This window comes from Geotrypetes seraphini, chromosome 5 (assembly GCF_902459505.1).
Source record: "Geotrypetes seraphini chromosome 5, aGeoSer1.1, whole genome shotgun sequence".
Classification (NCBI taxonomy): domain Eukaryota; kingdom Metazoa; phylum Chordata; class Amphibia; order Gymnophiona; family Dermophiidae; genus Geotrypetes; species Geotrypetes seraphini.
The window spans coordinates 47,223,484-47,248,843 of NC_047088.1; the positions used below are offsets into that span (position 1 = coordinate 47,223,484).

Genomic DNA, 25,360 nt, shown 5'->3' on the forward strand with positions numbered 1-25,360 from the left:
ACGCGCCTCCGCGCTGTGCTCAATTGTCGGCGCGCTCTTTTGTCTTTCGCGCCATTGTCTATGAACTCTTTTATGCACCTAAGCACTGGGGTAATTTTATAAAAGCCATTTTTCACGTGAGTAAAACAAGGTTTTATGCATGAAAAAAAAGTTTATGCAATTACTTCTCAAATGCCTTGTGGAATGATATTAATATTGACAATGAAAAAAAAAAGTAAAATATCCCATGTTGCATTGGATATGTAAGTCAAATTTTGGGACAGCATCCACGGACAGTACATAAGATATCTTTTCATCAATGGTTCTCTTGATCCTTAAATAACTTCTTTCCAGTCTGGTTTGCAGGAAATCCACAATGAATGCAAGAGAGATAAGCATAGGGTCACCAGATGTCAGGATTTTCCCAGACATGTCCGGGCATCCGGACAGTTTTTCAAATCCCTGCACTTTGTCTGGGTTTTTGAAAAGCTTCCAGCTCAGGATCTCGTCGGGGGGGCATTTACGCAAGTGCGGCTGCAATGCGGTGACATCATTGCCTCACACTTGCGCAGATGCTCTCCCGATGCGGCTCCGAGCACAAGAATAGGTTGAAGGGGGCAGGGCTGGAGCGGAACAGGGCATGATTTGGGCAGAATGGGCAGGGCTGGGTGTAATTGGGCAGGCCTGGGGGGCGGGACCATGGGTCCGGATTTTACAATAGTAAAATCTGGTAACCCTAGTTATGTGAGTATTGTCTTCTTTCTGGGCAAATGTCACATGCACTCACTGTGAATCTCCTGAAGAACAAAGAGGGATATTCAATAGATGGCACTGAAACTTGCCTAAGTTAATTGCGAAACGCCGTTTACTATGGCAAGAAACAGTAAAAATAAAGCCCTACTGGTGCCTAAATAAAGGGTGCTGGAATTGCGCCTACAGATGCGCTTTACAGAGCTTACCACCACTACGGGCATGCTGGGCGTCGTAAAGCATCTAGGTAAGGCGTGATTCAAAGCACAGATAGGTGGCAGAAATGTAGGCCTGGAAAGCGCTGGCCTACATTTCCGGCACCTTTCACAGAAGTGCAAATTTCTATAGGGGGGCCACTGCATGATTGAGATGCGATCGATGGCTGCTATTGAGGCGACCGCCAATATAGGCGCCCTGTAGAGAATCCGGGCCTAATTGAATAAGAGATACTTGAAGAATAGGTTGAGAACCATAGCTTTATGTCATGCTACAATTAAATCACAAAGCTGCATAACTGTTTTAGAGCTGTGGATTTTATTCACCTTAGGAGCTTTGTAAAAATTAGTTTTAATCTTTTTTTTGTTTTTTCTAGGTGTAGGCATCACTATGGTCCTTATTTCAACATTGGTGACTATTTATTATAACGTCATCATTGCCTACAGTCTCTACTACTTATTTGCCTCATTTCAAAGTGTACTGCCATGGTCGGACTGTTTTGAATGGTCAGATGGTAACTGCAGCAAAGAAGCTAAAGGTACATCAATACAGTGTTTCTTTAATGTGCCCTTTTGTTATTGTTTAATGTGCTTTTTGTTATTCCACAGCCGTCGCAGATATTTTGAAATACATTTTCATTGCGTCTGAAATTAAATGATTTATATGATCAACCTACGCACTGGTGAGATCTTATTCATAGCATCACAATTTATTCTTAATAGAGACATCTGGAGATGTGGTCAAAATCAGTGCGTTAGCAGATTAATACTGGAGAATCTGCACAGTGTCTACGAAGTTTCTTTGTGGGTGCACTATTTCTGAGGTAATACGAGGGTTCTTCAAAAAGTTTCCGCACTTTCATATTTTTGCGGGAAATGTTTGGGATGGAAAAAGTGGTAAGAGGGCGTGTCATAGGCTCACCTTGCAGGTAGTGATGTAAAATGCTTTTGAGATATTTAATAAATAGTGTTTAAAAAAATAAAAGTGTGGAAACATTTTGAAGATCTCTCGTATAAATGAGACAAAATAACAATTTTGGATTTACTGTGGAACCTTGGCTTGAAAGCATAATTCGTTCCAGATGCATGCTCGTAAACCAAAGTGCTCGTATATCAAAGCGAGTTTTCCCATATAAAGTAAGGGAAACTCGCATGATTCATTCCTCATCCCAAAAGACCCCCCCCCCTCCGAGGCCACTGGCGTGCTTCTACCCCACAGCCACCCCCGAGGCCACTGGCATACTTCCACCCCACCCCTAGGAACTGGCTTCGCCCAGCTCACCCCCGAGAACTGGCTTCGCCCCCCGCCTGCCCAAAACCTTACCACAATTGGGCACCACCACACAGCACCAACCCACAGGACGTGCCAGTGCCCAAAGATCCTGACACCTGCCGCTTGTCGTTGATTCTGCTGGGTCTTGAGCATCTGCACATACTCAAGGCCTTTTGGCTCTTGCTTTCTCTGAGATTCTAATGAGATTCTTGGTGTTTCCGAGAATCTCATTAGAATCTTGGAGAGAGCAGAAGCCAGAAGGCCTTGAGCATGCGCAGATGCTCAAGGCCCAGCAGAATCAACGACAAGCGGCAGGTGTCAGGATCTTTGGGCACTGGCACGTCCTGTGGGTTGGTGCTGTGTGGTGGTGCCCGATTGTGGTAAGGGTTTGGGTGGGCGATGCTGGTTCACGGGGAGGGGGGCAATGCCAGTTCTTGAGGGTGATGCCTCGCATATCGAGTCAACGCTCAGTTAGTGAGGCAAGATTTGCAAGAATGTTTTGCTCATCTTGCAAAACACTCGCACACCGCATTACTCGCAAACCGAGGTTTGACTGTATATATCTTCTGTAGTAACATAGCGTCAGATTTTCAGGAAAATTCTTGTCAGTTAGCTAGAGTTAGGCAGCTAGATTCCATTGAGTACATTTTGATTTAGCTGCCCTAAAAGTGAGTGCCTCCCATGGTAGGAAGACATAGCTAGTAAGCACTGGTTTAGGTATTTAACCATGAGTAGTCAAATGGCAGGTCAAAATCTAACTGGCTGAACTTCAGCTGGATAGATTTAGGATAATCTTCAAGGGGTCAGGTATCATGGATTTGATATACAGTACTCCCCTGAAATTTACGAGAGTTCCGTTCCAGGAACCCCCCGCGAATTTCAAATAACCGCGAATACAGTTTTTAGGCAGGGAAGACAGGAGAGGGCAGCTGGAGAGGCAGGAGAGGGCAGCTGAAGCGTCAGTGAGTGAAGGAAATCACTCGCTGTATGCTCTGACTGCCTCTTACTGTATTAAAGTCAGGCCTCACCAATCAGGAGCTGCTTTGACACGCAGCTCCTGATTGGTAAGGCCCGACTTTAGTACAGGAAGAGGCGGTCGGAGCATACAGCGAGTGATTTCCTTCACTCACCGGCACTCCGGCTGCCCTCTCCTGCCCGGTCATTCGTGGTTGGAGAATACTGCGAACCACCAACTTCAAATTTGTGGGGGAGCACTGTACCGCATTTCTATGGCACAACTAAAGGAGTTTACTTATAATATAGAGATACTTTCTGTGTCCTTAATGGGCTCACAATCTAAGTGGTCCTTTTACAAAGGTGCAATAAGTACTAACGTGTTGCTTACCACAACAAAAAATGGCTTACCACACCGCGCACTGAAGCATCCCATGGTAATTTTGGGATGAGCATGCACTACCTACACATTAAAAAATAAAATGGGAGTGGGGCTAAGGGTGGGTGTGTTTTGCGCTAATCAGTTAGCATGTGGCCATTGTTGCAGCTAACCAATTAGCATCAGTTTAGCATGTGAGGCCTTACCACTTACAAAATAATTGACAGTAGGGGCTCATTCACTAATGAGGAAATTAACACATGGTCATTAATATGGGAAATGGAAAAAATTGGCTATTTTACCCCAGCGGTAAAAATGACCTTAGCGTGTAGGAATGTTCCATGTAAGGGTGTGTTAAGGCTACTTTGATAAAGGTAAGGGTGCGTTTGATAAAAGGGTTCCACTAAACTTTGTATCTTAACTTGGTCAATCAAAGTCTGGCTGACTAAAGGCCCCTTTTACAAAGCTGCGGAAGTTAATCTCACGCAGCAAATGCAACACAGCCCATTCAATTCCTATGGGCTGCGTCACATTTGCCACACTGGTACTCGCTACTGCAGCTTAGTAAAAAGGGGCCCTAAGCTAACAAAATATTAGGGGCTTTAAAAATCAGCCCAGTAGTAACATAACAAGGAAAAGCAAATAGGAACCAACTCACCCATTCAGTGTAGCTAAATTCTGATAATTAAACCAGAATCAGCTATCTATCACCTTGTGTTTTCCAGTCCCTCATCTCCATTCTTACCACTGTCCTCTATTTGGTTCAAATATACAAAGGGCTGTAGAAATTTCATTAATTTGAAGATATCTACCTTACCTACTGGGAGGCTCTTCCTGGCTTTATCGTTTTTCTCTTGATTCTTACAGTAGACAGTAAGTCCCACAATTATGTCTTCCCACGTTTTATCCGCTGTAATTTCTATGATTACCAAGCTCCAGACAAGCTAAGAGATCCTCGCCAGCTCAAGGGCTTGAGGAGCATTGCTTCAATGAACATCCTCAGTGCTGTCTGTAGACTAAGAGGGGGCATGATAGCTGTAGCAACCATCTTCCCATACTTCTCAGGCCTGAGCATATCTCTACAGCACACCCGTGACCCAACCCAATCTGAATTCAAGATTAGCTACGCTTTACTGCCCAGTGTTATGGCTGAGCCAGGGGCCTGCCCCAAACAGTTTTAATACATTCTAAAACCTAATGGATCCATATTAAGTTTTAAAACTTCTAATTTCACATATCATAGCTATTGCCTTTGTTACTACTACTAATCCTACTGTTTATATAATTACACACCCATCTGCTGCTCAGAAGTATGGTACAATTTCAGCAATAATCATTAATAGCTGAAAACAACTATTCAGAAATAAAATTTGATGGTTGTTTGACCTCACTGCAAGAAACTATTCTCTGCTTAAATCACTTTTCATATCAGCCAGTATAATTTTATCCCCAAAATCTGCAATTCTCTATTTACTAGTCTAACCAGTTCACAGGACTGGGAAGGAGGGAAGCACACAAGCATGTACAGTCTATCTCATTTGACGTAGATGATGTAAAGGCACAAATATGGAATAATAAGTAATGACTCATCAATAGAATAATGTAAGTAACTATGAAGTACAATGAATCTAACAATGCATTCTGATGATTTTTTTCTTTACACAGGCACTTGTAATGTAACTGCAGGCAATGACACTATTACAGCAAACTTAACATGGGTCAAAGACAACAACGCAACCTGCATTGATAAGAGCACTGTTTATTTGCCATTGGATCTCCCAAGCAAGCAGTACTGGGAGTAAGTCCAAAATACACAGCCAGCATCTTTTATTCCTTTTTATCATTAACAGTATGGATAGTCTCTGTTGTTTACATTAGCATATAACTCAATATTGAAAAATTGGGGATGCGCCAGAGATAGTATCAGATTAATCCCCCAAAACACCCACCTTAGGGATCCTTTTACTAAGCTGTGATAGCGGTTTTAGCGTGCGCTAGCCACTAACGCCAGCATTGAGCTGGTGATAGTTCTAGCCGTGTAGCGTGGGTTTAGCGCGTGCTAAAATTCTGTGCGCACTAAAAACGCTATCGCAGCTTAGTAAAAGGAGCCCTTTGTGTAAACACTTCCAGTATGGAAACATGGTCCATGTCGGGACCCTTGATTCATCAAGTTAATCTTTAATGATTAAAAAGAGACAAAATCAATCAACACGAAAAAATGTCTACATATCGTAACTATGATTCATTGCACAAAGTATTTTTTATATTTGTTATCATTCCCAAATTTTTCAATAAAAAATTTGAACTTAAAAAAAATAAAAAGAGACAAAAAAGTGGAAAAAAATTTATACACAAAAAAGAAAGTTTTACATGTGCAAAGAACATATACCATTTGCCTGAAAAGATAGAAAAAGAAAAATCTAAATCTCTGTCTCAGGGTTTCTGAGCATGTATTTCATCATTTTTTATAATATATATACAGCCTTCAATCCTTAACCCTACTCTTCTGCCTTCCAACCCAGCCAGCTGATTAACCATTCCCCTTAACTGTATCCATGAAATCCTGTTTGTCTGTTTAGATTGTAAGCTCTATCGAGCAGGGACTGTTGTTTCTTCTTTGTGATTCTGTGTAGCGCTGCATGCATCTGGTAGCACTATAGAAATAATAAATAAATTATAATAATAATGTGTGGTTATTACGATGTGTGACTGTTTTTCTACTGGAGGTGTTTACGGTAAGGGTTTAAAATAAATAAATAAATAAACATTAGCATATAGCCATTAATTCAGGAAATGGAAAAATCATTATTTTCTGGCTGTGGTAAAAATGACTTAGTGCATGGCAAAGATGCACTAAGGCCACTTTCTACTACAGCTTTGTAAAAGGACCCCTTTATGTGGCACCCATAATTGCAAAGGCTGGGAATGCCCTCACCGTTTGCCACATTAAATCTGCAGCTCCTAAATGGCAAAATCCCATGTTAAGCATTGGTACGTAACAGCGGATTGTACCGTGCCTTAAAGGGCCCCTACGTGCAAACCTCAGGTCTCCATATTCTGCCTTTGAGCATGCTACTGAGCAAGTATAATAATAATAATAATAATAATAATAACTTTATTCTTATATACCGCCAACAATCTTGCGACTTCTAGGCGGTTTACAGTGAGGTGAAACTGTACAGTCAGTGAATTACAGAGTATAACAGTGACCATCTGATATTAACAACATTAATAATAACAACAGTTTATATACTGCCGGACCGGGAAGTTCTGTGCTATTTACAATGAGTTAGAAAAGTTTCATTAATTGATTGGGACATTCATAGTTTAGAGATTAGAGGTTAACAGTTTGCAAGATCAGATATGGGTGGAATTACGAAGGGGGCTATTGTCCTTGTTCGTTACCTATGTAATTCAAGAACAGGTATGTTTTTAGGTGTCTCCTAAATTCGCTATAGTTGTTTGAGTGTGTGATTAGTTTTCCTAGGTCTTTGCCCCATAAGGCTGCTTGGTACGATAAAAGTTGTTGATGATGTCTCCTATATATGCATCCTCTATGCTGGCTTGTACCACGCATAATTTTAGGCATAACCTATGTTATAAAAGTCCTTTTAGATGCATAAATTTGTGTTATGTACATGTCTAGCCTAAATATTTAGAATCATTTGTAGATTTTTCAGAGCTGGCTTCCAAAGTCCACTTCTTTGAAGCTGCTTTCAATTTCAAACTCCAATCCGCCTGCTAAGCACCAATATTGGTGTTATCATTCCCTCTGTAATTCCCCTAACTGAGCACTGTGTACTGTATACTGTAGATGCAGTTTGTCTGTTTTGACCAGATTGTAAGCTCTTTTGAGCAGGGTCTGTCTCTTCTGTGTTTTGACGTACAGCACTGTGTATGTCTAGCAGTGCTACAAAAATGATTAGTAGTAGCAGAAGCTGTCTGAACGCTCAGTGACATCACAATGCATCTGGATCATACCCAGAATTCTTGATGACATCATAATGCAGCTGTATATGGTTTCCGCACCTGAGCACTGTGTATAGATGAACCTTCTTGTCCAGTTTGTCTGTCCTGACTAGGACTGTCTCTTTTATGTTTTGAAGTACAGTGCTGCATATGTCTAGTAGTGCTATAGAAATAATAAGTTTGAAGTTTATTAGCTTTTTATATACCGCCTATCAAGGTTATCGGTTTTACAATCAGGTACTCAAGCATTTTTCCCTATCTGTCCCGGTGGGCTCACAATCTATCTAATGTACCTGGGGCTATGGAGGACTGAGTGACTTGCCCAGGGTCACAAGGTGCAGTGCAGGGTTTGAACCCACAACCCCAGGGTGCTGAGGCTGTAGCTTCAACCACTGTGCCAGACACTCCTCCATAAGTAGTAGCAGTAGACGGCCACAGTGCTGAATATTGACTTGGAAGTTTCCTCATTTCCTTTATTAATCAGCTGTTAAATATTGATATGTGGTATTCAGAGCTAGTAATCACTCTGTTTATTTTGTTATTTCTAGTAAAGTGGCTCTCCGTAAATCCAGTGGTCTTGATGAGACTGGTGAGGTGGTGTGGCATTTAGCTCTTTGCCTCCTCCTGGCATGGATAATAGTTGGAGCAGCTCTATTTAAAGGAATAAAATCTTCTGGAAAGGTAACTTGTAATAAATTAGGATCTATTTTATTTTCTGATAATTTGTCTGTTTTTCATGTCAATCTTACACTACTCAACAAATTTGCAAAGAGATGGCATTCATTTAAAAATATTTACACAAATGAAAAACAAAGAGCAAATGCGTGTTTCTAACTTTAGGCATAGATGTCTTTACATAGTAACATATAGTAATATAGTAACATAGTAACATAGTAGATGACGGCAGATAAAGACCCGAATGGTCCATCCAGCCTGCCCAACCTGATTCAATTAAATTTTTTTTTTTTTTTCTTCTTAGCTATTTCTGGGCAAGAATCCAAAGCTTTACCCGGTACTGTGCTTGGGTTCCAACTGCCGAAATCTCTGTTAAGACTTACTCCAGCCCATCTAAACCCTCCCAGCCATTGAAGCCCTCCCCAGCCCATCCTCCACCAAATGGCCATACACAGACACAGACCGTGCAAGTCTGCCCAGTACTGGCCTAGTTCAATATTTAATATTATTTTCTGATTCTAAATCTTCTGTGTTCATCCCACGCTTCAGTCACAGTTTTACTCTCCACCACCTCTCTCGGGAGCGCATTCCAGGCATCCACTACCCTCTCCGTAAAGTAGAATTTCCTAACATTGCCCCTGAATCTACCACCCCTCAACCTCAAATTATGTCCTCTGGTTTTACCATTTTCCTTTCTCTGGAAAAGATTTTGTTCTACGTTAATACCCTTCAAGTATTTGAACGTCTGAATCATATCTCCCCTGTCTCTCCTTTCCGCTAGGGTATACATATTCAGGGCTTCCAGTCTCTCCTCATACGTCTTCTTGCACAAGCCTCCTATCATTTTCGTCGCCCTCCTCTGGACCGCCTCAAGTCTTCTTACGTCTTTCGCCAGATACGGTCTCTAAAACTGAACACAATACTCCAAGTGGGGCCTCACCAATGACCTGTACAGGGGCATCAACACCTTCTTCCTTCTACTGGCTACACCTCTCTTTATACAGCCCAGCATCCTTCTGGCAGCAGCCACTGCCTTGTCACACTGTTTTTTCGCCTTTAGATCTTCGGACACTATAACCCCAAGGTCCCTCTCCCCGTCCGTGCATATCAGCTTCTCTCCTCCCAGTATATACAGTTCCTTCCTATTATTAATTCCCAAATGCATTACTCTGCGTTTCTTTGTATTGAATTTTAGTTGCCAGGCATTAGACCATTCCTCTAACTTTTGCAGATCCTTTTTCATATTTTCCACTCCCTCTTCGGTGTCTACTCTGTTACAAATCTTGGTATCATCTGCAAAAAGGCACACTTTTCCTTCTAACCTTTCAGCAATGTCACTCACAAACATATTGAACATTTAGTCTGTAGTTATGCATGTAACTTAAAGGAATGCAACTGATATACCCATGACCCAGTGGCGCAGTAAGGGTGAGTGATGCCCAGGGTGGTGGTGCTTCTCCCCTGCCTTCTTTCCCTCCCCCTGCCGGACACGTCTCCCCCCTTCCCTTTCCCCGTACCTTTTTAACTTCTCCAGCATGAGCAGCATGCCCATGTCACTGTCGGCTCACCCTTTGATGTCACTTCCTAGGGGGCGGGACCAGGAAGTGACATCAGAAAGAGTGCCGATGCAGACGTGGGCAGCAACCTCATGCCGGGGAAGTAAAAAAGGTACGGGGAATGCAAGGGGTGCATGGCAAGGAGAGAAGCAGAGGTTGGAGAAGGGGAGGGTTGCCGCGCCCTTAGGAAGACCACAGCCAGGGCGGACCTGTCTCAGCACCCCCCTTATTATGCCACTGCCATGACCTGCCTATTTCCAAGCCCTGCTTTTTGACTCATGTGTAAAATTTAGACGCAGATCCCTTGCCCAAATTTAGGCACGTAACTTGTAATTTATTCTAATTAGCACCAATAATTGCTTCTTAAAAATGCCAATTATTGGTACTAATTAGCTTTCTATTTAATTACATTGTGCACATAATTTGGGTATGTGACCAAAACTGCATGCACAATTTTTAGTGCTTTTTATAGAATTTGAAGGAAAATGGACAATTTTTGATATTTCAAATTTTTTTTTTCAAAATTCATTCTAAGGTTTTGTCTCTCTTTGCAGGTGGTGTATTTTACAGCTATTTTTCCATATATTGTGCTGGTTATTCTTCTAATACGAGGCGCCACTCTGGAAGGTGCTTCGGAGGGCATCGACTATTACATTGGAACACAGTCGGATATTTCCAAACTGACTGATGCAGAAGTGAGTGCCTTGCATGACATATACAATCATTATTTCATTGTTTTTCAAATTTTGTCCTAAACATCTTTTGCACAGGTTAAAGCAGCTTCTCTATCATCATGATAACTCCTGTACCTATGATGATCCCCCCCCCCATCTTGTTCAGAATCAGACTGATTTGATATGAATGAGGTCATTTTCCAAAGGGTCAAAGGTGACTATTTCTGTAAAGACAGGCACACGCTTAGTTTGTTACTATTTCTATTATTCATTATTTATCTGTGGTCATTGAGTACAGTGTTCCCCTGCAAATTCGCAGTTCGCAAATCGCGGACTCACTAATTCATGGTATCCTCCGACCGCCTCTTCCTGTACTAAATTCAGGCTACACCAATCAGGAGCTGCGTGTCAAAGCAGCTCCTGATTGGTGTAGCCTGACTTTAGCAACAGGAAGAGGCGGTCGGAGCATACCACGAGTGATTATGCATCCGCTGGCGCCCCAGCTGCTCTCTCCTGCCTCAGCGCCCCAGCTGCCCTTTCTTGCCTCAGCACCCCAGCTGCCCTATCCTGCCTTGGCACCCCAGCTGCCCTCTCCTGCCTATAAAAACCATATTTGTGGTTTTTCAACATTCACGGGTGTTCCTGGAACGGAAACCCCCCAAATTTCGGGGGAGTACTGTATACAGTACTTCTTTCCGCTGTTGAACTGCTCTATCATTTTTATGCTATTCTCATTTCAGTCAAGTATTGATTGTTGGTAGCAATCAAACTGCTGTTATGTGTTGACAAGAGAGAACTCCTGCTGCTGTATCATTCTTCTTTCAATCAAAATGAGTAGGGTTAGATAAATGACTTTCCAAAGGAGGATCAATTGATAGATTTATTGGGTAGCCACTAGGAAGAGTTCTCAATGTCCACCATACAAAGATATGACCAATGGCATAGTAAGGGGGGGATGGGGAGGTCCGCCCTGGGAGCCATCTTCATGGGGCGCAGCACCCGTCCTCCTCTATGCCCTCTTCTCCTTCCCTTCCCCCCCCCCCCCATTGCCACATGCTCACACAGCTTCCCTTCCTTCTTACCTCTGTTCCTGGCACAAGCAGCAACTCCCAACCTGCTGTTGCGCCTGCGTCGGCTCTTCTTCTGACATCACTTCCTACGCCTAGGAAGTGATATCAGAGGTAGAGCCCATGCAGGCACGACAGCAGGTTGGGGGGTTGCTGCTCATGCCAGGAACATTTCAGAGGTACGGGGAAGGGAAGTGACGTGCAGCAGTGGAGGGGGCGGGGATGGAGTGTGTAGAGGTGAAGTGTGGAGGGCAAAGAGGAGAGGAGCTCCCCGGCCCCAGGAGCCTCTCACCCTCGCTACGCCACTGGATATGACTCGAACAATGGGCCATGTTTCGGCACTGAAAAGCCCGCATCAGGAGTGGCAATCTCTTTTTGATGGGCTTTGAAGAAGTGAGTGAAGAGTCAATTCTGCTGCGCTGGGTCTGCTTGAATAGTTAGGCGTTCATTAAGAAAACTCCAGGCAGTTCAAAAGCAATCCGTATGAAATAAATATATGTGCAAGCATCGACGCTGAATATTGCTGACGCTCGTGTTAATGACGGCTTCTTTCTGCCTCCATCCATGGTCCAACCCCCAACACAAAAGACAAGATTCTGTAATGACTCAGCGCTATTCTATAAAGGCACTCAAAGTTAAGCTGTATCACCACCTAAATTTATCATAGTGTAGATAATCGTCTTATAAGACGATCTTCCACACTATGATAAATTGAATAATCACACTGAGAGAGTGCAATTTACCGAGCTGCGGTGATCTTTCCCTTATCAGAGGACATTACTAAGATAAGTGCGAGTTTCCTATACTTCTTAAAGTATTTTTATTTAAAGAGACTTTAAAAATATATTTATTTAGAAACCAGAGCACTGATTGCACTTTAACGGAGTTTTTCTTTGACCAAGGATGTGTTTCCTATGACAACTTAGTTATTGTCATAGTAGTTTCCCGAGTTTACCCTCGGGGAACACTGAGGTCTTTTCTCCGTAGTAGGAACCTGCTCTGAATAATCTCTAATAACAATTTTTTTGAATGAATATCTTTAGGTGGTGATACAGTATTTTTTTGATATTCTGCTTGTTTAGCTTTACTGTTACTCAAAGTTAAGCGTCATTTATAGACTACCTCTTGTGCTGGGAACCACTTTTACTAAGCTGCATTAGGGCTTTAATGCGCGGAATAGCGCACACTATAATGCTCTACACGCTAGATGCTAATGCCAGCATTGAGCTTGGTATTAGTTCTAGCCGCATAGCATGGGATTAGCATGCGCTAATCTGCTGCGTGCACTAAAAATGCTAGCACACCTTAGTAAAATGAGCCCCTAATTTTAGGAATGGCTATTTACACCAGCTGAAAGGTGGCTAAATTGTGCCTAAATTATTTGTGAATCCCCACTGTTCTGTAACCCCACGTGCAAATTGCAGAACAGCCCTGCTCTACCCGTGACTCTGCCAAGGCCTTGCCCACTTTTTAGAACCACACCTAAAATTTACACACGGATCCCGCGCCTAAGTATGCACGTGAAAAATGTAATTCATTTGAATTAGCACCAATAATTGCATATTAAGATCATTGTTTAATTAAACTAGATGTGCAAATTGAGTGCATCCAAATTTGTGTGCATAATTTTCAGTACTTTTTATAGAATTAGGCTGTAACTACACAACCTCATAGAAGATATTTAGTGGCACGGTTCAGTCAAGTGCTAGTGAATATCCAGGCATAGCCCACTTAACAGGAATTAAGTAGGCAGGAACCTCTCCTGCCTACTTAAACCCCTTTCATTATCCACCTCTTAGTATTTAATTCAATGAATATAAGAACATAAGAATTGCCATAGCGGGACAGATCAAAGATCCATCAAGCCCAATATCCTGTTTCCAACGGTGTCCAACCCAGGTCCGAAGCACCTAGCTAGATCCAAGTAGAAAAACAGATGTTATGCTGCTTATTCTAGAAATAAGCAGTGGATGTCCCCAAGCCATCTCAATAATGGCCTATGGCCTTCTCTTTTCGGAAATTATCCAAACCTTTTTTAAACTCTGCTAAGCTAACCAATTTCACCACATTCTCTGGCAACGAACTCCAGAGTTTAATTACATGCCCCCCTAGTCTTAGTAATTTTGGAAAGAGTAAACAAGCAATTCACATCTACCCTTTCCACTACACTCAGTATTTTATAGATCTTTATCATAAAATACTGAGTGGAGTGGAAAGGGTAGATGTGAACTGCTTGTTTACTTTTTCTAAAAATACTAGGACTAGAGGGCATGCAATGTAGCTACTACATAGTAGATTTAATAACAAACCAGAGAAAATATTTCTTCACAAAACATGTAATTAAATTCTGGAATTCGTTGCCGGAGAATGTAATGAAATCAGTTAGCTTAGCAGCATTTAAAAAATGTTTAGATAATTTTCTTAAAGAGAAGTCCAAAGGCCATTTATTGAGATGGCTTAGGGAAATCCACTGCTTATTCCTAGGATGAACTCTGCTGGATTAGTGGAACATAAATCTTTTAAACAATATATTGTGTAACATAAATTGATACAGAGTTAAAGGAGCTAGCTTCAAGTAGATAATGACTCATATCTCTCTATTTCAGGTTTGGAAAGATGCTGCCACTCAAATCTTCTTTTCTCTTTCTACGGCTTGGGGAGGTCTGATAGCCTTGTCTTCCTACAATAAGTTTCATAACAATTGCTATGGAGATGCCATTATGGTTTGTGTTACAAACTGCCTCACCAGTGTGTTTGCTGGGTTTGCTATCTTTTCTATACTGGGACATATGGCATTTAAAGCAAAGAGACCTGTTCCAGAGGTTGTGGATTCAGGTAGGTATAATAATATAACCATTCACTAGATAGGCTCTGGTTATTTTAAATATTTATATGCTAGACCAATGTTTTCAACTTCTTCAAACCAAGTACCCCCTAAGCCTAACAAATACCAACCAAATACTCCTGCCCAAGCTCCACCCCAGACCCACCCAAGCTTCGCCCCTGATACCACCCCATATTAATAGTACTAATTGTATTGCAATTTATTCCATTTATTTTTCATATACACACAATATAATCTTATTAATACATAATGATAACCACAAAATTAAAAAAACACCCCACAAAGCACACTGTACACAGAGAAAATGTTAATTATCATTCACATTCGGGGGTTTTTCAAAGAGGTCAAGGCACATGACTTTAAAATATGCAATGTCACCTCAGTAACAACTATAGAAAAATAGGCAAATATAGTGCAAAATATAGACAGCAGATATAAATTCTCAAAACTGACACATTTCGATCACTAAATTGAAAAGAAAATCATTTTCCTACCTTTGCTTTCTGGTGATTTCACGAGTCTCTGGTTGCACTTCCTTCTGACTGTGCATCCAATATTTATGTTTTTCAGCTTCCTGCATGCTTCCTCTCCTCCAGACCTCATTCCATTCCCCAACAAACATCTCTCTCTGTCCCTCCATGAGTCCAACTTTTCTTCCTCTCTCCTCTGCCCCCATTGGCAATATGTCTCCCTCTCTTTCTCTCATTCCCTCCCTTGCTGCAAAGGGAGTGGGGAAAAGGAAAGAGAGAGAGAGATCCAGGGTGTATCTCTCCTACTCCCTCTATTGCCACATCCAAAATTTCTCCCTCCTTTCCACCAGCCTCCTGCAGGCTTCTTCTCCTCCAGCCCTCATTCCCTCCCTCAACCAATATGCCTCTCTCTCCCTCCATGAGTTGAACTTTTTACTCTCTGCCCTCTCCCCCTTCCCCTAAGTGTGACATTTCTCCTTCCCTCCTTTCTTCCCTCCCTATCCACCTCTCACTCTCTCTCTCCATGAGTCCAACACTTTCTGCCTCCTGCATGCTTCCTCTCATCCAGACCTCATTCCCTTCCCCAACCAACATCTTTTTCTATCCCTCCATGAGTCCAGCTTTTCTTCCTCTCTCCTCCATCCCTATTGGCAACAAGTCTCCCTCTCTCTCTCTCACTGTCCATCTGTCTTGAGAGATCCAGGCATCTCTCCCACCCCCTTTACTGTCACATTCAACATTTCTCACTCTCTCATCCCCCGGATCATGTGCAGTATTTTCACCACTGTCCACCAGCCCCTTGCCCATTTCTCCTTCTATCACCCCTCTCCAGCACAATGCCACATCTCTCCCTTCATCAATATGTCCAACATTCCTCCTCCTTGTATCCCTCTGGTCTCTCTTCACTACCATAGCCAACATTTCTCAATCTCATCCTTCTATTCCCCATGCACTCTACCTTACTCCTCGTTCTCTCTCTGCCCAATTTTCCTTTCTTCCTTTCCCCATGTGCACCATCTTTCACGCTCACTCCCACACTCATGCCCAATAATTCTCCCTTTCTATTCCCTCCTTCCTATGTCCCAAGTTAGTGCCCCCTTCCTCCCTTCCTTCTGTGTTGAGTTCATGCCCCCCTCCCTGAAGCCGCTGCCGGTGAGCCTTCCCTCCCTGCCTTCATTGATAACTTTTACCCCTACTGTTAAGATGCATTATTTAACCCCAATTATTATCTCTGGGTCTCACTGCATAAAAATACAATGCCACATGTATTTATGTATCACAAATACCTCTACAAAGTTGAATGTGGTTTAACATTAATAAGAAGTGGATAAAATGTCCAGAATTACAGTCTTAAAATCAATATTGAATTTACTGCTCCTTTAACACATGTTCATTAAATAAACAAGTTTTCAAAGCCTTATTAAAACTTTTATAGTTGTTCTCTGAAGTCATATGGTCTAATAAATTTTTCCAGTTTTGCAGCTTGATAAGCCACTGTAGAAGTAAACAATCTACTTTATTCCTCTAAACCACAGGTGTCAAAATTGATCATCGAGGGTCGCAATCCAGTTGGATTTTCAGGATTTCCTCAATGAAAATGCATGAGATCTATTAGCATTTAATGAAAGCAGGGCTTGCAAATACACTTCTCCCTCCGAAACTGCGGTTTCAGCATCCGCAGATTCGGTTATTTGTGATTACTTTTTAGATCCGTTTTCATTTTTCGGGCTATTTTTAAGCCCTCTTAGACCCCCCCAAAGCCTTACCTGGTGGTCTAGCAGGTTTTCAGGGCAGGAGCGATCTTCTTATGCTCCTGCCCCATGAAGATCACTCATAGGAAAAGGCTGCCGCGAGCTCCCGTAGTCTCTCGAGACTATGACGGGAGCTTACGGCAGCCATTTCCTATGAGTGATCTGCACGGGGCAGGAGCGTAGGAAATGTTATCATTATAAAAGAGATTCTCTGCTAAATAATAACATATCTTTTGTTACACAGAATTTAGAATAATCACCTACAAGGAAGTTCTATAAATTAGGTGTGTAAATGTGTAAAAGTCTAGGACATATGGGAGTATGTATGCCAATTAAGTAAATACCATATTCTTTCTAATATTCACCCAGCCCCTTCTTAAGGACCCCAAAACATTATAACGTTTGGTTCTAAAACCAAATCAAAATTCCCCGCATAATCAACACCCCATGGCATTTCTCTCCTCCACCCTCCTTCTCTCCCTGAGATGACCAGATTTCTCTTTCTACCTGATCTCATGGGCCATGAGGATTTGCACATGGCTTGCACCAACCCAGCACCATAACATCAAGATGAGGTAAGAAGAGAGATCTGGTGATTTGGGGGGGGGGGGGAGGGGAGAGCAGTGGTAGGCCAGTTAATGTAGGAGGCAGTATGGAAGACAGAAATGATGGGGGCGGGGAAGGGAGCAACAGGGTAGAGAAGAGAAATGGTCATTACAGAAAGGAGATCCAGGTGAGAGAAATAATACCTCCAATAAATTAACCCACCATAGACTTTAGAAGACCAGGTGTTTCTAATAATCGCCCTGGAATTATGGAGAATATAGTATATGCTATTCTGGAATTATCTGCTTAGCCTACATTGAATTTGGAAGGGGGTTTTCACAGGGGCAGAACGGGAATGGTGCTCCCATTTACACACATAGGTACACTGCTGCCACTTTTGCAGGAAGTGCTCACTTACATGCATAGGCAGTGGCATAGTGAAGGTAAGAGGCCCCTGGAGTAGTGGCACTCTCTTATACACTTCCCCCCCTCCTTCCGTGCCCACCCCGCTCTCCAGCCTGCCACACTCGCACCCTCCCTTCCCACCCCAGTACCTCTAAATCTTCACCTCACTATTGAAAATAGTGGTAAGACTGTAAGTGGAGGACTCCCACTCACTTTAGAAGGAACAGAGAGGATTACCGTATGCCAGTATTCTATAAAGGAAAGTAGGCACCTAATTTCCTTTATAGAAAAGGCTCCAATCGGGTGCCCTTCATGCACTTAAATCTAAGAATTTTCTTCTCATTTCACAAAGTGCATACTTTTAATCCTCTTAGAAAACAGGCAGTTCGCCAAAGCCCATTTCTGTGGGTAAATTGCTATAATATCTATGGGAATAGCTTTGAAATTTGCTGTCCTATGCTAAGGAGTTTTCATCGTTACATAAAAGTGTTTGCCTGGTATCACACTCATCACACGAACGGTTTGCACTGAATCCTATGGTTAAAGCACCTGCACAAAAAAATAAAAAGGGAAAAGAACAAGAAAAAAAAAAAAAAAAATGAGAGAAATGCCAATTCTTGTGAAAAATGCATTTGTGTTTGTAAGAAAATGTACTCTAAAGCACTTAGGCCCTCTTTTACTAAGGTGCGCTCACCGATTAGCACGTGCTAATTGAATTAGCGCGCGCTAAACGCTAACATATCCATAGACTAGCATGCATGCGTTAGCGTTTAGCGCGCGCAAATTGGTTAGCGCACCTGAGTAAAAGAAGGCCTTAGATGCAAGTGAGTACCATAGTAACCTTTGTATGTCTAAGGGCTTTGAAAATGAGCCCCACTAGTGTTTGGATATAAAGTTCAGAGCTGAAAAGCTTAGCTTAATTCTCATAGTGGGTGGAAGATAATTACACTTCTCCCTCCGTATTCGCTGTGATAGGGATTAACAGAACCGCAAATACAGAAAAAACCGCAAATAACTTTTTCATATGTTGATTGCTGCTTTCTATTAAAAACCATCGTGAATATGGTGAAACCGCGAATAGCATGGTAGGAGACCTGACCGGTTCCTGAAGGAGAGGCAAAACACGGCGAAGAAAGGGCTGGGAATCGGCGATTTTCTCTGTAAACGCTTGGAATCGGCGATTTCTCTATGCAAGCTAATGTAATTTTGGGGGAGGAGCCAGCAAGCTAAAAAAACGTGAATAATCAAAACCGTGAATACTGAAACCGCGAATACGGAGGGAGAAGTGTATTCCAAGTTTATACAAGGCTCATTTGGCATAGGCTCTATAAATGGAGAAGGTGATCATCGCATTGTATTAGTTTAGATCAGTGTCCCGCAAACTTGTTGGCCGGTGGCACACTAAACCCGACGCCCCGGCCGGAAGGCACCCGGAAGTGTGCAGATGTCGACACGATGATGTCACGCACACATGTGATGTCAACAAGTCGACATCCGCGCAAGCGCGGAGGCCCTCCGGCTGCGACCCTGAAGCTGTCTAGGATGGGGGATCCTGGAGGAGGAGAGGTGTGGGGAGAGGGGGAGAGTTGTTGGCGCCGGGTGTGCCTCTCTTCCTGACCGGCGTCTCGTCGGGGTACACCTGGAATCTGCTGCGGCACATAGTTTGCGATGCACTGGTTTAGATCATAGATCCTGTCTTCAGTTTGGCAACTCAGAATAATATAAACTTCGCTTTTTTGTTTAGGTTTTGCTCTGGCTTTTATTGCCTACCCAGAAGCCCTATCCCAATTGCCAGGAGCCCCTTTTTGGTCATTTTTATTTTTCTTCATGCTTCTAACATTGGGTCTTGATTCTCAGTTTGCCTCTGTGGGTAAGTAATGCTTTGCTATCGATTCTTAATGTATATTTAAGTGATAGCTTTAGCTAAAGTCTGGAAAACAGTATTATTTGGTTTTCTTGGCTGTGTTGATTTTACTTGGTCTTTCTCCTAAATAGTCCTTTTGCTATGGCATGCCAGCCGTTCTAGTGCACGCTAAACGCTAATGTATGCTAACACATCCATTATTTCCTATGGATGTGTTAAAGCACGTTAGCATTTGGCGTGCGATAATTTTTAATGCGCGCTAAATTGGCTACCGCACCTTAGTAAAAGGACTACTAAGGGCTCCTTTTACAAAGGTGCGCTAAGCATTTTAGCTCACGCTAACTACACGCTAAACACTAATGTCTGCATGTTAGTCTATGGACGCATTAGCGATTAGCACGTGAAAACGCATAGCGCACCTTAGTAAAACAGGGGTAAGTTTCTTTCGTGTCCTGTCAGTATTCTTTTTCTTCTAATTCCATGCCTTAAAAAAATAATAATTGTGGTGAACTTTTTCCTCTATAATGTTCTATATTTATTTATTTAAAACTTTTCTATACCATTTACAGAAAAACTAAATAGTTTACATCAATAAAAACATACATAAAAAACAAACCAGATCATAAAATCTACGTAATTAAATAATTTTCTTCTCTTCAAGTGTCAGCATTGCAAACCTGATTAAGCAGATTTTTTTTCTTCAAATGCCAACTAAAAATGCAGTAACAAACATCTGAGTTTTTAACTGTTTCTTAAACTGGAACAAAGGTGCGCTAGCGTTTTTAGAGCACGCACAAGATTAGCGTGCGCTATAGCACGTGCTAACCGAAAAACTACCGCCTGCTCAAGAGGAGGCGGTAGTGGCTAGCGCACAAGCCTCAAACATTTTAAAATCGTAAGTGTTTGAAGCTTGTGCAGATGAGGAGAGGGCTTGAAGGGATGGAGCAGGGACAGGAATAGAGCCCGCAGGAATGAGATGGGGAAGGAGATAGTTCCCGTAGGGACGGGGGGGGGGGAGGGGAGAAAATTTGTCCCTGTGACATGCTCTATGTGCTAATCATTCACAAATCAGGGCTGACGGTAAGATATGCCTCTCCACAAATGATACAAAACCTACAATAGAATAGAGGCCCATGATTGTGTGGAAAACCTAAGGAAGGACCTAGCAAAGCTTAAGGAATGGTCTGAAATTTGGCAGCTAAGATTTAATGCTAAGAAGTACAAGGTCATGCATGTGGGCTGCAGAAGCCTAAAGGAATGGTGCAGTTTAGGGGGTGAAGAACTTTTTGTACATAAAAGAGAAGTGGGACTAGGGTGTGATAGTATGTAATGGCCAAACAGGTTGATAAGGTGATGGCGAAAGCTAGAAGGATGCTTGGGTGCATAGGGAGAAGAATGGCCAGTACGAAAAAGGAGGTATTGATGTCCCTGTATAAGGCCTCATTTAGAATATTGTGTTCAATTCTGGAGACTGCACCTTAAAAAAGATATAAACAGGATGGAGTCAGTCTAGAGCTGTGGTCTCAAACTCAAACCCTTTGCAGGGCCACATTTTGGATTTGTAGGTACTTGGGGGGGACTCAGAAAAAAATAGTTAATGTCTTATTAAAGAAATGACAATTTTGTATGAGGTAAAACTCTTTATAGTTTATAAATCCTTCCTTTTGGCTAAGTCTTAATAATAATATTGTAATTTACAGCTAAAGAGACATATTAGTGTCTTATATTCCGCCTGTACCTTGCAGTTCTAAGCAGATTACAGTATAAGATAGCTGGACATTTCCAGGAAATTACAATTTAGGGGATGCTTATAGTTCTAAGCGGGTTATAGTATAAGATAGAAACATAGAAAAAAGCGGCAGAAAAGGGCTATAGCCCACCAAGTCTGCCCATTCCAAGTATCCCTCCCCCTGAGTTTACTCCCTTAACGATCCCACGTGAGTATCCCATTTTCTCTTAAAATCCGTCACGCTGCTGGCCTCTATCACCTGGAGTGGGAGTCTGTTCCAATGATCCACCACTCTTTCGGTGAAGAAGTACTTTCTGGAGTCGCCATGAAACTTCCCTCCCCTGACTTTCAGTGGATGCCCTCTGGTGGTCGAGGGTCCCATGAGCCAGAAGATATCCTCTTCTGACTCGATGCGTCCCGTGATGTACTTATACGTTTCAATCATATCTCCCCGTTCTCTTCTTTCCTCAAGTGAGTACAGCCGCAATTTCTTTAGTCTTTCTTCATACGTGAGATCCCTGAGCCCCAAGACCATCCTGGTGACCGTTCGCTGCACCGACTCGATCCTCAGCACGTCCTTTCGGTAGTGTGGTCTCCAAAACTGAACACAGTACTCCAAGTGAGGCCTCACCATGGCTCTGTACAACGGCATCATAACTTCAGGTCTCCTGCTGACAAAACCTCTGCGGATACATCCCATCATTTGTCTTGCCCTGGAGGTAGCCTTCTCCACTTGATTGGCAACCTTCTTGTCCTCACTAATGATCACTCCTAGATCGCGTTCCGCCGTGGTCCTAACCAAGGTCTCACCATTTAGTACATAAGTTCTGCGCGGGTTTCTCTTACCCAGGTGCATTATCTTGCATTTTTTAGCATTGAAGCCTAGCTGCCAAGTAGTCGACCATTGTTCCAGAAGCAGTAGGTCGTGTGTCATATCATCAGGTAATAAGCTTCTGCCTACTATGTTGCAAAGTTTGGCGTCATCGGCGAACAGTGATACCCTTCCTCTAAGTCCCTGCGTCATATCTCTTATGAATAAGTTGAATAGAATCGGGCCCAGGACCGAGCCCTGCGGTACTCCACTGATCACTTCCGATGCTTCGGATGGGGTACCGTTCACCACCACCTTCTGAAGTCTACTGCTCAGCCAATCCCCAACCCATGTAGTTAGAGTGTCTCCTAATCCTATCGATTTCAGCTTGTTCAGTAATCTTCGATGAGGGACGCTATCAAATGCTTTACTGAAGTCCAAATATACCACGTCCAGTGACTCTCCGGCGTACAGTTGTCTAGTAACCCAGTCAAAAAAGCTAATCAGATTAGATTGGCAAGATCTTCCCTGGGTGAACCCGTGTTGGTGTGGATCACGCAGTTTTTTTTCGTCTAGGATTGTGTCAATATTCTGTTTGATCAGTGTTTCCATGAGTTTACACACTATAGACGTGAGACTCACTGGTCTGTAGTTTGCTGTCTCTGTCCTGCAGCCCTTCTTGTGGAGTGGGATTACGTTAGCAGTTTTCCAGTCCAAGGGGACTCTTCCTGTGCTTAGGGAAAGATTGAAAAGAACAGATAATGGTTCAGCCAGGACTTCCCTTAACTCCCTGAGCATTCTGGGATGTAGGTTATCCGGTCCCATGGCTTTGTTTACTTTGAGTCTTGATAGTTCGTCGTAGACGCTACTGGGCGTAAATTCGAAATCTTGAAACGGGTCTTTCTGGTTATCTTCCGTCTGCAGCTGTGGACCAGCTCTCGGCATTTCGCGGGTGAATACTGAACAGAAGTATTGGTTTAGTAGTTCTGCCTTCTCAGAATCTGATTCCGCAAAGTTACCGTCCGATTTCTTCAGGCGTACTATCCCATCTTTATTTCTTTTCCTGTCGCTAATATAGCTGAAGAAAGATTTATTCCCTTTCTTAATTTTCCGTGCTAGCTCTTCCTCCATTCGGAGTTTGGCCTCTCTGACTGCTGTTTTGACAGCTTTAGATCTGTCTAGATAGTCCTCTTTTGCCCCCTCTCTGCCTAAATGTTTGTAGGTGATAAATGCGTCTTTTTTCTGTTTAACTAGGTCTGAAATTTCTTTACTGAACCATTGGGGTCTTTTGTTTCTCCTGCGTTTACTTACTGTCTTTATGTATCGGTCTGTTGCTTCGTGTAGTATGGACTTCAGAGACGTCCACATGTCCTCCACATTGTCAGATTTTGCTTGTTTATGTAGCTCCTGATGGACAAAATCTCCCATGCGGTTGAAGTCTGTGCCTCTAAAGTTGAGAACCCTTGTTGCTGTGTTTGTCTTAGGGAAACCTTTCTTGAGGTTGAGCCATACCATATTATGGTCGCTGGAGGCTAGTGTGTCTCCTACTGAGACTTCCGTGACGCTATCTCCATTGGTGAGAACTAGGTCTAGTAACGCCTGGTCCCTGGTGGGCTCCAATACCAATTGCTTGAGATGTGCACCCTTTATGGAGTTTAATATTCTTTTGCTGCTACCCGTAGTCGCGGAGAGTGTGTTCCAATCTGCATCTGGCATGTTGAAGTCTTCTAGCATTACTGAGTCCCCGCGCAGTGTGATGTTCTCTATGTCCTCGATTAATTCTATGTCTTTGTCCTCCTGTTGCCTGGGAGGTCTATATATCACACCAAGGTATAGGCATTTTTCATTTCCTCTGGCCAGGTTCACCCAGATGGATTCCCAGGTGTATCTAACATCTGTGATTCTGGTGGTTTTGATGCTTTCCTTAGTGTATAGTGCTACTCCTCCCCCCAATTTACCTACTCGGTTGCAACGAAGTAGGTTGTACCCTGGTATAACCATATCCCACCCATGCGATTCTGTGAACCAGGTTTCTGATATCGCTATCACATCAAGATCGGCGTTTGTTATCTCAGTCTCTAATTCTAGAATTTTATTGCCCAAGCTGTGTGCATTAACATACATAGCCCTCCATATCTGTGAAGAGATTCCTTTATGAGTTAGTGTGGCTCCTAAATTATCAGTGATTTTTCTCCCTGAATAATTGTGGATATCATTGGTACTTACCTTAGATTTGGTAGTGTGAGTGCGACTCGCCTCCTCAGGGTGGTTTCTTACTGCTCTGGGATATAAGTATGTACCCTCCCCCAACTCACCTAGTTTAAAGCCCTGTTGAGTAGGCGGGCCAATCGATGTCCAAATACGTTTCTACCTCTTCTGGTCAGGTGGAGTCCATCTGGTCCCTGCAGTCCCTGGAGCGTATCGCCGTGGTTCAGGAATCCGAAGTTCATATCTATGCACCATTCTCGGAGCCATTCGTTAGTCCGTTGAATACGCTCTTCTCTCGCTCTGCCTCTGTTTCTCACTGGAAGAATTGACGAAAAGACCACCTGTGCTCCTGTCTGCTTCAGCTGGGTTTTTCCAGGATGTTACAATTTGGGGGACGCTTACACAGTAGATGCAGGGAATTACAATTTAGGGGACGCTTACATAGTAGATGCAGGGGGATTACAGTTTAGGGAAGGTTTAATAGAGGAGGCAGAGGGGAGAGGTTGGAGAAGGGAGGAGAAATGAGGTATACTAGTAGGGTCAAGAAATTATTATTTTACTTTTTTGATTATAATAAACATACCGAGGGCCTCAAAATAGTACCTGGCAGGCCGCATGTGGCCCCCGGGCCACGAGTTTGAGACCACTGGCCTAAAAGGAAACTACAAAAATGGTTGATGGTCTATGTCATAAGGCATACAGAGACAGACTTAAAGATCTCAATATGTATACTTTGGAGGAAAGGCAGGAGAGGGTAGATATGACAGAGACATTTAAATACCTATGTGGCAAAAATGTGTATGAGGTAAGTCTCTTTCATTTGAAAGGAAGCTCTAGAATGAGAGGATGAAGTTAAGAAGTGATAGGCTCAGGAGTAATCTAAAGAAATACATTTTTACAGAAAGGGTGGTAGATGCATGGAACAGTTTCCCAGTAGAAGTGGTGGAGGCAAAGATTGTGTCTGAATTGAAGAAAGTGTAGGACAGGCATGAGGGATCTCTTAGGGAGATAGTGGATGCTGCGGATGGGTCAACTAGGTGGGTCATTTGGGCTTTAACTCCATCATGTTTCTATGTAAATGTGTATATTTTTGATACTGTTTCTTGGTAGTCCTTAAGTTTGAATCAGCTGATTTTGCGTTTAGCTCATTCATTGTATTTATGTTTCTATTTGGTCTTCCTACTAGTTATGCAGTTAACAAAAATATAAGCTTTGTGTTCAATTGTACTTGCAGTACACA

General features: G+C 42.7%; 1 protein-coding gene across 2 annotated transcripts in view; it reads left to right on the forward strand.

The window, feature by feature from the left end:
- Window positions 1-25,360, forward strand: part of SLC6A14 (solute carrier family 6 member 14) — a 95,016-nt gene that overhangs the window by 46,830 nt on the left and 22,826 nt on the right. For both annotated transcript variants that reach the window (XM_033944144.1, XM_033944143.1), the window contains exons 4-9: window positions 1,322-1,483; window positions 5,216-5,348; window positions 8,068-8,200; window positions 10,305-10,445; window positions 14,098-14,326; window positions 19,253-19,378. In XM_033944144.1, the coding sequence (XP_033800035.1) occupies window positions 1,322-1,483; window positions 5,216-5,348; window positions 8,068-8,200; window positions 10,305-10,445; window positions 14,098-14,326; window positions 19,253-19,378 (924 nt within the window). The remainder of the gene's footprint in view (window positions 1-1,321; window positions 1,484-5,215; window positions 5,349-8,067; window positions 8,201-10,304; window positions 10,446-14,097; window positions 14,327-19,252; window positions 19,379-25,360) is intronic.